Source organism: Microtus ochrogaster, linkage group LG4, assembly GCF_000317375.1.
Source record: "Microtus ochrogaster isolate Prairie Vole_2 linkage group LG4, MicOch1.0, whole genome shotgun sequence".
NCBI lineage: Eukaryota > Metazoa > Chordata > Mammalia > Rodentia > Cricetidae > Microtus > Microtus ochrogaster.
Genome location: NC_022030.1, coordinates 56,692,293 through 56,706,392, shown reverse-complemented (window position 1 = coordinate 56,706,392; position 14,100 = coordinate 56,692,293). Strand labels below are relative to the sequence as shown.

The following is a 14,100-nucleotide window of genomic DNA, read 5'->3' as shown; positions in this document are numbered from 1 at the left end:
TGTTGTTGCCTATTTGTGTGTGTGTGTTGTTGTTGTTGTTGCCTATTTGTGTGTGTGTGTGTGTTGTTGTTGTTGTTGCCTATTTGTGTGTGTGTTGTTGTTGTTGTGATGAGTTTACTGTTTGTAGTTATGTCTGTGCACTACTTTCAGGCCTAGAGGCTGGAGAGGCTGGAAGAGGGTGTTGGGTCTCCTGGGACTAGAGTTACAGACTCCAGTTACAGAATGAGCTGCCATGTGGGTGCTGGGAATCCAACTCTGGTCCTCTGGAAGAGCCAGTGCTCTTGACTATTGAGCCATCTCTCCAGTTATGTTTTGTGGCTTTTAGTTTTATTTGTTTAGTTGTTTTTTTGTTTTTGAGACAAAGTTTCTCTGTGTTGCCTTGACTGCCCTAGAACTCACCCTGTAGATTAGGCTGGCCTCAGACTCACAGAGGCAACTTTAACCTTGGCAGAGCCTCTGAGCTGCTCCAAGAGGAAAGAGTGTGTGGCCAAAGGCCCGGGTGTGTGAGTGCTTCAGAGACAGCTCTCCGGCAGCTTCCTGATTATGGACTGCTGTGTATGGAGACAGAATCTTCCACACGCGTGTCCTGCAGGGACCAAACCCACTGGTCAGAACAAGAGAGTTCCAGTCTCCTGACTGCCACAGTGCTCAGCAGCTGTAAACAGCCATTCAGCCATTCTTTGCTTCTGTCCTTCATTCATTCATCACATGCTGGACTTCTGCCTTCTCTGGGTCAGCACTGTCCATACTACCAACTCGTGGGGCTCATGGGGCTTCCATTCCAGTGGGCATGATAGTGGGAGGCACAAGAAATGTCCAATTGTGAAAACTGTCTTGAAAGTGAAGGAAATGGTCCAGTAATTATCTTGGTTACTTTTCTATTGCTGTGAAGAGACACCATGACCAAGCAACTTAACAAAAGAGAGAGTTTATCTTACAGTTTCAGAGAGTTAGTCCATGACAGTCAGGGTTGGAGAGCAGGACAGCAGGGAGACAGGCATGGGCTTGGAGCAATAGCTGAGAGCTTACATGTGGATATAACTGTGGATGGGGTGGGCTTTTGAATCCTCAAGGCCCACTCCCAGTGACACACCTCCTCCAACAAGGCCACACCTCCTAATCCTTCCCAAACAGTACCGCCAACTGGGGGCCAAACATTCAAAGGTTTGAGCCTATGGGGATCATTCTCATGAGAACCACAATAATGTAAGTGATATAATAGAGGGTTGGGGGCCCAGCAGAGGCCTCTGGGAGGACTCTTCTTCTATGTACCTTACACCTTAGTGAGTTTACATTTGCGGATGCCCTCTCTCGGGCTCTGTGTTATAGCCATCTTGGGGCACACAAGTCTTTGTTGTGGGCTTGTCCTAGGCATTACGAGACTTTATGAGGACCTGGAGCCTTTACTTCTAGATGCCATAGCACCCTCTTCACCCAGGTGCAGCTGGGAGCCCTGGTAGACAGAATGTAACCATCCCTAAGATGCAGCTTGCTTCTCAGCTTCCAAGTGGAAGGAGCGTGTGCAGAGGGCCTGTGGTGGTTTCTCCACTCATCACTGTGATAAAAACGCCCCAAGAAAAGGGCGTTTCTTTCAAGGGAGAAAGGTTTGTTTTTGTTTTGCGACAAGGTCTCAACTATGTAGCTCTGGCTTGGCTTGGACCTCAGTATGGAGACCACACTGGCCTTGAACTCACAGAGATCTGACTGTCTCTACCTTCTGAGGACTGGGATCAAAACAGTATACCACCATGCCAAGTCTTAAAGGGAGGGGCGTCATATTAACTCACAGTTAAGATGTACAGTCCATCGTGGCCAGGAAGTTAAGATAGCAGAGGCCTGCAAGCAACTGGTCACATTGCGTCCCTCATCAGGAAGGAGAGGGTGGTGAAGGCCTGTTCTCCTTTTTCTACAGTCGGGATTGTGGCCCAGGGAACGGTGCCACCCACATGTAGTCCAGAGAGGTCAGGTCATCTCACCTCAATTACCCTAATGAAAACAATCCCCCACAGCTCAGAGGCCCACCTCCCAGGTGAGTCTAGAACTCATCAAATCGACAACAGAGATTAACTTCCCAGGGCCTACGGTGGCAATGACCTTGGTGCATTTGAGGGACAAGTAGCTGGCACAAAGTGACGAGGGAAAGAATGCCATTTGAGGAGGCTGAAGACAAGCTCAGCTAGGCCCTGTGGGCTGTGATGGGACGTTGACATTTCAAAGAACATTTAGTCAGTATTTAATATGTACGTGGCACCACGCCAGACACTGGCAAGCTACAGATGAATACATTAAACTATAGTTTCCACCCTGAGACTACATTCTGATATCGTCAGCAAACAGAAAGGTATGGCATTGGTATCTTACTAAGGGGGTCTTCTCTGCACAAGTGTGTGCTTGTTCAGGAAATCACGTGAGGTCTCAATCTACAGACCAGAGAAGGAATGGATCCCCAGGCGGAAAACAGTGCATACCAAAGTATGGGAACACGAAAGAGTATGGTGAACTCTAGCAGCTGAGTAGTTCGCTGCTGCAGGGTGGAATGCAGGAGAGGGCGAGCGGCATCTAGCTTGCTAGAACAGCAGGTTCTCGTGGACAGGAGAGGGAACTGCTGCAGGCCTGAAGCCATCATGTCTTCCCAAACAGTCCAGAGTGGGAACGGACGGCTCCCTGAGCCTGCGTACGGTCGCATCGACACCCCCATTCACTCCCTACCCCCAGCCTTGCTGTGACTCCAAGGATTCCATAAACAGTGTCCTGAGATTTTTTTTTTAGTTTTTCGAGACAGGGTTTCTCTGTAGCTTTGGAGCCTGTTCTGGCACTAGCTCTTGTAGACCAGGCTGGCCTGGAACTCATAAAGATCCGCCTACCTCTGCCTCCCGAGTGCTGGGATTAAAGGCGTGTGCCACCACCGCCTGGCTGTCCCGAGTTTATTAGCTATGCATTTGTTAACAAGTGTATGGGGGGGGGGGGCTGCAAGCTCCTCGAGGTTTAAGATTCCATTGTTGGTGTTTTCATGCCTGAGCCTGCATTTCCTATTTTAGATTACAGGGACTGTGTTTTATTTTCTCCATATAGTACTGCCCACAGCACCTTCCCCACAGCAGGGTATGTTCACAATGACCCACAATCCTTCAGTTTTGCATGTGCAGACACAGAGACACGAACTCTCCGGCACTGGACGTGCCTTCTGTGAATCTGCTTATTGGTCTTCATCTCTCCCTGGCCCTTGGCAGCTTCAACCCTTCCTGTGCCAGGGCACCAAGAAGTAGAACTGCAGGCAAGAGTCAGGGAGGGTGTGTCTACAAACTGTGTCTCTCAAGATGGTCCCACAGAAAAGAAACTCTGAATGCCTGGGGCTTCCAGATTAAAGCAAGCATTGGATGAATTACAAGGCAGTTTGGGAACAATTTACCCACCCATCGGCTTTTTGGTGGGGAGCAGATGAAGGAGGTCGAGGTACAAAATTGTACACAGGAACCTTCAGTTGCACAGTGGGCACTGACTGGCTGCCAGACCACAGAGGGCGATGGAAAATGTGCTGTGAGGTCTGGTTATCTGGGGCTCTCAGGCTGAGCACAGGAAGCAGGGAGGAAAACAAGAGCATCGCCTCACCTGCTTCCCTCCGCCCCTCTCCCAGTGGGAGTGATGAGGAGCTTGAATTTGCAGCATTTCCTTCCCTTCCTGCAGAGGGCTAGGCAAGACCGCGTCCAGACGGCCCAGCCCTGGCTCCTTTGAGTCAGTTTGTACATTGCGGCAGGCTGGCTCTCACACCCACCTCCACCCCATTGAGCAAAGCAGCTTCTAGAACTCATTAGGAAGGCAGCAGCAACAGGATGAGGAGATGTGGAAATCAGACGGGGCATGGGCCTGAGGGTGTCTAGCTGCTGGACCTGGCTCTGCCACCCAAGGCTGCATTACCTTGATGAAGTCTCTGTGGACGGTGGCCTCTTTCTCATCTCTGAGACATGGGTGAAATGCCGCATGCCCTAAATTTGGCCTCCGTGCCCCATTTGCTTCCTTGTAAGCACCAGTTTCTCATCACATCTATCTATATGTTTATGCTTACGTATGCACATATGTATCCATGCAATTGTATCTGTTCTCCGATTTAGTCTCCTTGCTGTATTCCATAGGGTAGACTCCAGGAATGCTCCCATCCTCCCGGATTAAACCCAGAGACTGGCACATGCTACACCACCAAACTACTGCCCTGGCCTGGATATTGTGTATTTGTGTGGGCTCAAGCACCATGGCACTCCTGGGAAGGTTAGCAGGCAGCTGGTGGGAGTGGTTCTTTCCTTCCACCGAGGAGAGGGTCCAAGGGTTCAAACCAAACTCAGGTCGTCAGGTTTGGCAAAGTGTCCTTATCCGCTGAGCCCTCTTTGACCTTTATGTGTCTTTTGACTACCTCAAAACCTGGCACAATGCCTTTAGGGTAGTGAATGAATAAATGAACAGCAGAAGATGCAATGAACTCCCGCGATCCTTACAGTTGATAAAGTTTAGGAGTTCAAGGTTTCTCGCCAGGAGGACCACACCAAGGCCTTTCCCAGAGTCCCCTGCAAGGGAAGAGGGCGGACTTGGCTTCTGTCCTCCCGCAGGACCCTTGGCCTATGTGGACCCTAATTAGCACAGGGTTAAGGCAGCTCGAGCTCCGCCTCCGGACTGGCCAGTAATGGGAGGATCTCCCAGTCTGTCTTAATCTAGGGATTCGCAGCGCGTGCCAGGCCACAGCTGGGAGGAGGCGAGTCAGAATGCGAAGTAATGGGAGGAGCCAAGTGCCCCACGCCCCCCCAGCGCGCAGGTGCCGGGAGCCCCGCCCTTCTGCGCGTGGGGCCAGGGCGGGGCAGTCGCCTAGCAACGCTCAGCCCCGCCCCCGGCCCCGGCCCCCAGCATGGCTTGGCAGAGCTGGCCCGCGCCCTGGCTGTGGGTCTCCGGCTGCGGGCTGCTGTTCTTCGCCTTTGCGCTGCTCCTGAGTCCCCGCGGCTGCCAAGCGCGGCGGGGCTTCCGCGGCCTGCTAATGACGCGCAGCCAGCGGCTGCTCTTCCGAATCGGGTTAGTGCCCCGGCTCCGATCCGTGCAAGCTCCTGAAGGCGGGAGGGCACGCTAGGAGAGGGGACGCGAAAGGGATATGGGGGTTCTAGAATGGCTTGGACTAGGGGGTCCTAAACCGGAGCAGAAGGATAGAGAAACGGGCTGGAGAAGCTCCTAAGTTAGTGCTGAGTGAGGAAAGGAAAGAGTTGGAAGACTGAAGAATTGGGGTGGGCGGGCTGGGAAAATGATTAGCGGCGCAGATAAGAGTAGGCAGGGTACGGGAACCAGAGGCCTCGGGGAGACTAGAGCCAAGTTAGACGCGGGAATCCAAGGAACCTGGAAAAGCGGGGAGTGCAGGAAGAGCATGCACCAGACTGCGGGGCAGAGGTCAGCAGATCGGACTCCCTGGCAGGTTCAAGGGTAAAAGCATGCCTCAGACTGTCCAACTCTTCTCAGTGTGCCACTGTCCTTCTGCTATTATCCAGTTATCCACAACTCTAGGTAGACTGTTAATGTCGCTCGCAGGGTTCAACTCTGTAGGTCAATCTGGCCCTTTCTCTCTACCTTCTATTACTGGCTTCCAGAGCCCCCCCCCCCCCCCGCTGTAAAATTTGACCCAACAGCCAGCCACCAACCTCTAGCAACTTTCCCCAGCCAGCTCTCCTCCTTCTCTTTGCCACTTCCTTTAAGGGACCATAACAAAAGTGATAATAATCACTGTTCCTCAGCAGTCAGCAGCAGGGAAGACCCCCCCCCCCCAAGACAAGCTTCCTAGGGGAGAGTCTATCGGCAGGACCTCAAACCACAGTTTAGGGACAGTAATGTCAGGATGGGAATAGAGGGCTGTGGTTAGATATCTGGGAGGGCCTAAACCTAAGAATTTCCGAGCTTCAGAGAAGACACTGTAATTCACTCTTCCTCCTTCCTCAGACTACTACCCCAAACTTCAGGCCTAGAGCTCCAGTCACAGTCTCTTCGTTAGTGATATAAAAACCCCCGTGGGCAGAAGAGCAGATTCTAGAGAGTGCTCTGACTAATTTGCCATTACTTTGGGGTGTTTTTTTTTTTTTTTTTTTTTTGCCATTACTTTGTTAAAAGCATTAAAGTAAGAGGTGGCAGGGTTTTGTTTGTTTAGCTGGTTAGCTTGGTAGGACAGCCTCTCTAATATTCCAGACTGGTCTTGAACTTCTAATCTTCTAGCCACATTACAGGTGCTATCCTTACAGGTGTGTACAGGCCAAGGTTTGTGGCTGGTCTGACTGTATTTTGTATCTGGATTCTGGGGGCAGGGGGTTGGTGGGTGAGGTTTTATTTTGTTTGGTCAGTTTGTCATTTGGTTGGTGCTGGAGATTGAGCCTCAGGAATGCTAAACTTCCTCTACCACTGATCTGTACATTCCTAGTCACTAGACTTGGGGGCTGTGCGTGCACACTTGTGTACGTGTGTGCGCACATGTGCGTGTGTGCGCATGCATTTGCTTTGGTTTGGTTTCTTAGTTTTCTTCACAACTTTCCTGGAGATTGTGTAGCTCTATTAGGAGAAAGGATTTTAAATATACTTTTAGCATCCAAAATTGGTAAGCCCGAAGTCATACAAATGGCCTGAGAAAATGGATAAATGGGAAAGGTTTCATGAGGAGCTAGAATCAGAATGCCAGTAATCACAACCATGAGAGTTTGGGTCTTTCTTCCTTTCTTTCTTCCTTCCTTTCTTTTTTCTTTTTGGTTTTTTGAGACAGGGTTTCTTTGTGTAACAAACAGCCCTAGCTGCTAGATGTCCTGGAATTAGTACTCTGTAGACTAGGCTGGCCTCGAACTCACAAAGATCCACTTGCTGTGCCTCCCGAGGGCTGGGATTAAAGGTGTGTGCCAACACCACCTTGCTAAGTTTGAGTATTTCTAAATTTGGGATTTGGGAGGTTTCAAATCCCTTAAATTTTTTTTTCCTTTGGGGAGCGTCTTCATAATTCTTTTTGGGGGGAGGGGAGTTTTAGGGGTTAAGATAGGATTTTGCTACATCCCGGGCTTGCTTCAGACTTTGCAACCATCCTGTCTCAGCCCGATAATCAATTACAGTTACCTCACCACGCTAGAATTAAGTGGTTCTGGCCATAGCGATGGCTCAGCTGTTTAAAGCCCTGACTGCTCTTGCAGAGGACTCAGGCTCAGTTCCCAGAACACACATGGTGGCTCACAAGGGCCCATAACTACAATTCCAGAGGCTCCAACACCCACTTCTGACCTCTTCTGAGGGCACCAGACACAAACATAGTGCACAGATATACATGCAGGGAAAACACCCATACACAAAAAAATCTTCAAAAAAAATTTTAAAGCCAGGTGATGATGGCACACATCTTTAATCCCAGCACTCCGGAGGCAGAGGCAGGCAGATCTCTGTGATTTCGAGGCCAACCTGGTCTACAAAGTGAGTTCCAGAACAGCCAAGGCTCTTACACAGAGAAACCCTGTCTCGAAAAACCAAATTAAAGAATTCAGTGGTTCTATGAGTTTTCCCTTTGTCTGGATTTCCAGATTTCAGTAGATTCAGTTTTCCAGTTTTGCAGAGCAGAAGGGTGTGCCTGGGATAGGATTTCCAGGCCCTGCTGCTCTGTGGCCTGGGAAACAATCAGCCCAGTCCCTTAGGGGGAGATACTGCTAACCTTCAGAGTGGGGCAGGAAATGTGTGGCAAATGTGTAGGTGTTGTTTCGAGGTGCCTCCAAGCCTGCAGGAAGGATGGACTTGGAGGAGGAGTCCATAGGCATTCCGTAAACTGAAGCTTGGTGAGGACCACTAATCTCAGTGCATTTCGTAGGGGCTGGAAAGCAGGCAGTGGCAGTCCTAAGCAACGGCTCTCATTAGTCATGATAACTTTAGCAAAGGCCTTCCTCGGTAGCCACCATTATCTGGGGATGAGAACAACCAGGCTCAACAGAGCGTAGAGCCGCCAGATGTGGGCTGGCATTGGGCACGTGCACCGGGGACCACGGGGGAACAGGGTGGAGAGGAGCTAAGCATACAGCGTATAGTCGATGGGTGGCTGGACAAGTCAGCGTTTGTATCCTGGCTCTGCTGCATGTTGAGGTGTGACACTGGGCCGATAACCTTTCTGAGCCTGGCCAGTTGGCACCTCCAGAATGGGGAATGGTGTGAATGTCTGCTTTCTGGGGCGCCTGTGAAGACTGGGTGAGCCCACAGGTAAGTGATCAGGAAGTGGTAGCCATTGCTTGTGTGGTACCCTGTGATGGGAAGGAGGGAGGACACATGTCCTCCTCAAGCTCTCTCACAACTATCTTCTAAGTTTATCCAACCACCACCAGGAAATGCTGAGTCTCTCTCTCATCCCATAACACTGAGCTGCCCCGGGTCAGGACTGGGTGGCCACACTGGGGAAGAGCATGTGGCCAGTGTTCTCCACTGCTGACCTTCAGAGTGAGGCGGTAGAGTGTTGTGTCTGTAACTCCAGCAGCAGGGGATACCACACTTTCTTCTGGCCTCCTTGAGTAACTGTGCGCTTACACACACACACACACCTGCACACATAAATTTAATTTTTTTCAAAAGTACCTTTTAAGAAAAGAGAAAGATGAGGGGCTGGAGAGATGGCTCAGCGGTTAAGAGCACTGGCTGTTCTTCCAGAGGAGCTGGGTTCAATTCCCAGCACCCACATGGTGGCTCACAACCACCTGTACTAAGATCTGGTGCCAACTTCTGGCCTGCAGAGACACATGCAGGCAGAGCATTGTATATATAATAAATAAATCTTGAAAAAAAATATTTAAAAAAATAAAAAATAATAAAACGTTTTAAAATTTACAATGTAAAAACAAGACAGAGAAAGACCTCCTAGGCTAAGTCTGCAGCTTAGCAGGGATGCTTGTATAGTATATGCAAGTCTTAGCACCCCGCCACCCAGAAGGTTAGGAGACAGACCATGTGAACAGAAGTGAGCCAGGTCAAACAGGCAGGGGTCGGGCACAGCAAGCTCCCAAGGGTGGCAGGGTGCACTGAGGAGCCCGTGGTCAGGAGAATTAAGAATCCCTCACGTGGGTACCCTGCATCAGCCTCAGTTTCCCTTTTGCCCCTTTGCCTCCTCTGTCGGAGTGGAGAGGGTTTGGCAGAGCTCTGTGGAGAGCCTGCCTGTTGAGGGGAGGTGAGTGGAACATGAGGCTGGGCTCTTTGTCCTGCAGAGCTGAGCTGGCCTTCCCTGATGTATATAGCTGACCAAGCCCCTGTTCATTCTTATACACAAAAGACCATTCATTTTCTTTCCTTTGGGTGTTTGATGACTGTGAGACACCCAAACTCCAGTCTTCTGGACAAGCAGCAAGCAATCTTAGCCACTGAGCCATCTTTCCAGCCCCCCAGGAGCTCTTTCTTGACCATCGCCCCAACCACGTGACCGAATCAACCGTGCCTTGGTGAACTTTACCATTTCTGAAAGAGGAAACCTCTTGTCTAGGCCAATAGGGTCCACTGACCCAATGTCAAGGGTGGTGAAAACCCCGACATGAGGATCCGTGAATAAAGAAGCCCTTGTTTGTGGCCTAGATGAAGGTCAGGCACTGTGAGCTGTGCTATGGGAGACATGGCTTGCAGTGCCCTAAGCATTCTCAGTTGAAGCTGCTGATTTAAATCAGAAACTTGGTCCACTGAGATAAGCCAGTGAGCAAGATTTCAAGTCTCATAACTGGAGTTTGTGACTCCTCTGAGCTCCACACAGGAGCAGGCCCTCACACAATAAATGTAATAGGTCGAAGTTACATATAATCAGAAACATGTCGCTTTTCTGCTCAGACCCCTCTAGTGGTATCTCCTCTCCTCCCTCTCTTCCTCTCTCTGTGTGTCTCTCTCTCTTTCTCTGTTTCTCTCTCTGTTTCTCTGTCTCTGTCTCTGTCTCTCTCTCTCTCTCTCACACACACACACACACACACACACACGAAGGTGGAGCTGGCTCTCTGTGCCCTGCCCACCCCTCAGCCACAGGAACTACTTCACTGTTTGTCGAACACTGCCAGCCAGTCCTTTCTCCCCACCCTTCCCTCTGCGTAATCCTCCTGTTCCAGAGCCCTGCCCTGCGTTGCGACCGCCTCACCTGCACACAGCCCTGTCCCCATGCCTGCCTTCCACTCCCCTCACCCAGCTGTATCCCCAGTAGTCTGTGACAGCGTACAGTGCGCTGTGTGTATTGACTTGTCTGTCTCCTGCTTTTCTCCTCCCACCTGAGTGTGGCCACACAAGGAGCAAAACTTTGTTCTTGCTGTACCTCAGCTTCCAGAGCAATGCCCGGCGCACCGTCAACCCTTATCAAATAGATGGAGAGAGGGAAGAATGGGCGGTCAGCCTTGGCCGAGGTGCCACGTCCTCCTCCATGAAGCTGGCTTAACCTCCTTAGTCCAAATCACCTTTGTGTCCCCTGGACCTGGCCACCAATACCCGGCTTAGAGCTTTCAGTGTGTTTTCCTCTTCCTGACTCAGGCTGCCACAAGTCTGGCTTCCCAGATGACTCCCATGGGCCTGCCTAGGGAACAAATTCTGTCACAAGGGCCTGTGCTAAAAATGAGTGAGAGAAGAGAGACCCAAAGGAAATGAGTGGCCTGGCTCTGGCCTTCTGGCTAAGGTGGGGCTCACTGGAGGGGCTGCCAGTTCTAATGTGTTTCTTATCCTGCCTGAGGGCTCCTAGAAGTCACTTCCTCCCTCCAAGGGCTGCAGAGGCTGAGAAGGCGAGGGAAACACAGGCAGGAGGCTCTGACCTTGCATGCCCTGGCATCTCCTGGGCACAGGGAGAATGACTTCCAGGCATGCCGGAGGCTGCAGGAAACCTTCACTTGCCTAGGGGCCTGTTTGGCTGCCTCGTTAGCTTGTTTCTTCCCAGGAAAGCACACAATAGGGAATGACTGACTGTTCCTAAGGGCCCTGAGCCAGTCTGGTCAATAGACCCTTGTGACCTGTGACCCTCCTAGGTCAGCCCTCAGCCCTCAGACAGCCATTCCAAGTTTGTTATTAGGTGTGTCCCATCACTGGTCACATGCAAGCCTGGACAAGCTGAGTCTTGGCCAAAAATACCCATGTCCACCAGCCTCACCACCCCGGGCCTGTCTCACTGCTCTGAACCTGCCTGTTGGGCTACAGTTATGTCTCAGGTCTCATTTTACTTAGGGGACCCACACATATGGAGTACCTAAGCTGGGACCACCACAAGTTCATCCTGCTCCCTTCTGCCCCATACTGGCCAGAGATGGGACTCTGGGCCCAGCTGAGGCAGTCACCTGACAGCCCTCCAGCTTCTTGCTGCCCTGGAGAGGAGGGGGAGCAGAAGAAGAACCAGCATTGTCTGCTTTCTGCTGTGCAGCAGAAGAGGCTGGGGGAGGGGGAATCACACTCATTGTCAGCTGTCCCCACGGCCTCTCATGGAGCTTAGGCTGGGTCTCGGATACCAGCAAAGCCGTGCCCTGGCTCACTGAGGTGAGGGATGGTGCACTGTGGGCCCAAACTAGTGGCCTGGTACTCAGTCACCGTCCTAAGTCCCAGGCAGGGCTCTGAGATGGCTTGTAGCTACTCCTGGGCTATTCCCGCCGCGGCCCTACTCTTTCTCCCACTGGGTCCCAGGGGACCAGTTAAGAGACTTTAGTTTCTTTCTGGTGTGGTTATGGTGGGTAGAAAGGCTGTTCCGGGCTGTGGAAATGCTGAGTCAGACTTCAGGGCTGGGGAAGGAGTGTGCTTTAGCGGGAGAGCGCATGCCCATGCATGTGCCAGGCCCCCATTTCTGTCTCTAGCACTGCAGACTCTAGGAGGGGATAGATGGAGTCAGAATCTTCCTTCCTGTTGTTTGTTGTTGTTTTGTTTGGGGGAATTTGGTGGTTGTGTGGTGTGGTTGTGAGACAGGGTCTCACTCTGGCCAGCCTGGAACTCAGAAATCCACCTGCCTCTGGCTCCTGAGTGCTGGCATTAAAGGCCACCACACCTGGGCTCAAGAGGTCAAAATCCTAATGTGTACTGGACACCCAGCTCTAGTAGGTTGTTCTGACACACTGTGAGTGCTGTTCTAGATCCCCGCTTGCTGGCCCCTCCTGGAGACCCCACGCAGAGTGGCTCTCAGTGCCACCCTTACTAATCACAGGAAGTGTTAGAAGAACTGAAGAAAAAGGAGAACAGGCTGGGGAATAAGTCCCTGCTCCTTGTGCTTAGCAATAGGAGAACAGAGGCTGTGTATCAGGTAATGGCTGAAGAAATCAAGGCCCACAGGCGGGGATAGGCCCTGGGCTCCACCCTCAAGCCTTTGCATGGAGCTGTGGGTACCAGTCAGGTGGGTACAGGTTGACCACAGACCACAGCATCCTCAGTGACCCCTCACATTTCCCCTCCAGTCACTGCCCCTTTTCCTCAGTTCTCTTCTCTCTCTGGCTCCCAGGGCATCCATGAAACCACTGGCTGCCAACACTTCTGCAGGAATCAAAAGAGCCTTAGTTTCACACAGGCTTTCAAGAGTCCTTGGGCCAAGGGTTCCACCCTGACACCATGAGACCTCCCTGCCCTCTCTGAGGTTGAGTGCAAAGTGCTTGCAAATGTCATGGGCTTGCTCAGGACTGAGAAGCAGATCTTACTAGACCTGAAGGTCCTGGAAGCCAGATCCTGGGCCATGCGCCAGGTCTGTGCAGCCACCCTGACTTATCATTTTCCCCCGAAAAGCCCTTCAGAGGAATTGGGGTGGCCCTCTAATCGTTCAGGGCCGCTCATCTAGTCCTTCTGACTCGGGGTCTGGGGAGGACTGTAGGGGGTTCCAGGTCAGGCTCCTAAGGAGGTGTATCTTCCTGTCTTCCCACTCTTCCTGTCGTGTGACCTGATCTACTCTTCCAGGCTGTTTCCTGTCTGTAAGATGGGAGTATGGTACCTGCCCCAGACCTGAGAGGACTTGAGTTAATCCGTGGGAGGAGGCCCTGGGCTTAGCAGAGCTTGCTCACAGGCTCAGGCAAGAAAAGCTGTGGCACTGAAAATTGTTAAAGATGTGGCAGTGAGGTCCAGGGAGGAACCCTGACCCCGACTTTATGGGCAGGAGTAGAGTGGGGCCTGGGGACCTCTTGTGAACTTCTGTCCTGTGTTCTCTCCTCCCTCTCCCTGGCTCTGAGGCCCTAGAAGCAGCCTACGTGGCAAACAGCATTAGGATTTTATGTCCCAGCGACACAGCCCCACCCGTGCCCTTGAATCTGGGTGACCTGCTTGGCAGAGAATATCCTGCTTGTCCAGGTCTGTGGGGGCAGTGGGGCAGGAGGAGGGAGTAAGGGTGGAGAGGACTTCAGCTGGGCAAGTCACTGCCATTAGGCTCGCTGGGTCTGTAGCCCTGGCCTTGCCTGGATCCATTCTGGCCAGGCACTGAGCTGTGCACAAGCCCAGCCCCTCCCAACCTCTCCTATTCGCTAGGCAGCCTTTCTTTTTTTCTTTCTTTCTTTCTTTCTTTCTTTCTTTTTTTTTTTTTTTTTTTTTTTTTTTTTTTTTTTTTTTTTTTTTTTTTTTTTTTTGCTTTTTCGAGACAGGGTTTCTCTGTGGCTTTGGAACTATCTCTGTCCTGGAACTATCTCTTGTAGACCAGGCTGGTCTCAAACTCACAGAGATCCGCCTGCCTCTGCCTCCCAAGTGCTGGGATTAAAGGCGTGAGCCACCATCGCCCGGCCGCCAGCCTTTCTTGAATGCCACCTGTTGTGCTAGGGCAGTGTAGGGGTTCCTGGGGGTGGAGGGGAAGCCGAGGGAGCCACACAAGGACCAGTGGGACCCTGCTAGCCTCAGGCAGGTACTGCCCAAGGAGGATACCAAGTCTGTGCTCGAGGGCCCAGCTGTTCCAGATGGAGCAGAGGGGAAAAGTTCTCGGATGGCATTGTCGGTGGCTACATTTCCTGATAAGAGGGAACTAAGTCCTGAACATGGTTAGGACTTCGGGAAGCACAGAAGCCTAGGGACGAAAAGAAAGGTGATTTCAGGCCTAGGAAGCTACAGACAGAAGTAGGGAGCCCAGAGCTCGCTCGCTCTCTCTCTCTCTCCCTCCCTCTCCCTCTCTCTCTCTCTCTCTCTCTCTCT

The 14,100-nt window shown here is 51.7% G+C and overlaps 1 protein-coding gene across 2 annotated transcripts in view; it reads left to right on the top strand.

Moving 5' to 3' along the window:
* Pnkd (PNKD, MBL domain containing) overlaps positions 1-14,100 on the top strand; it is a 68,942-nt gene that overhangs the window by 39,721 nt on the left and 15,121 nt on the right. The window contains exon 1 of one of the 2 annotated variants that reach the window (XM_005361643.1): positions 4,892-5,052. The exons of the other annotated variant lie outside the window; for it this stretch is intronic. Coding sequence (XP_005361700.1) covers positions 4,892-5,052 — 161 coding nt within the window. Of the gene's footprint in view, positions 1-4,891; positions 5,053-14,100 lie in introns of those variants that run through there. 2 annotated transcript variants of the gene reach the window in all.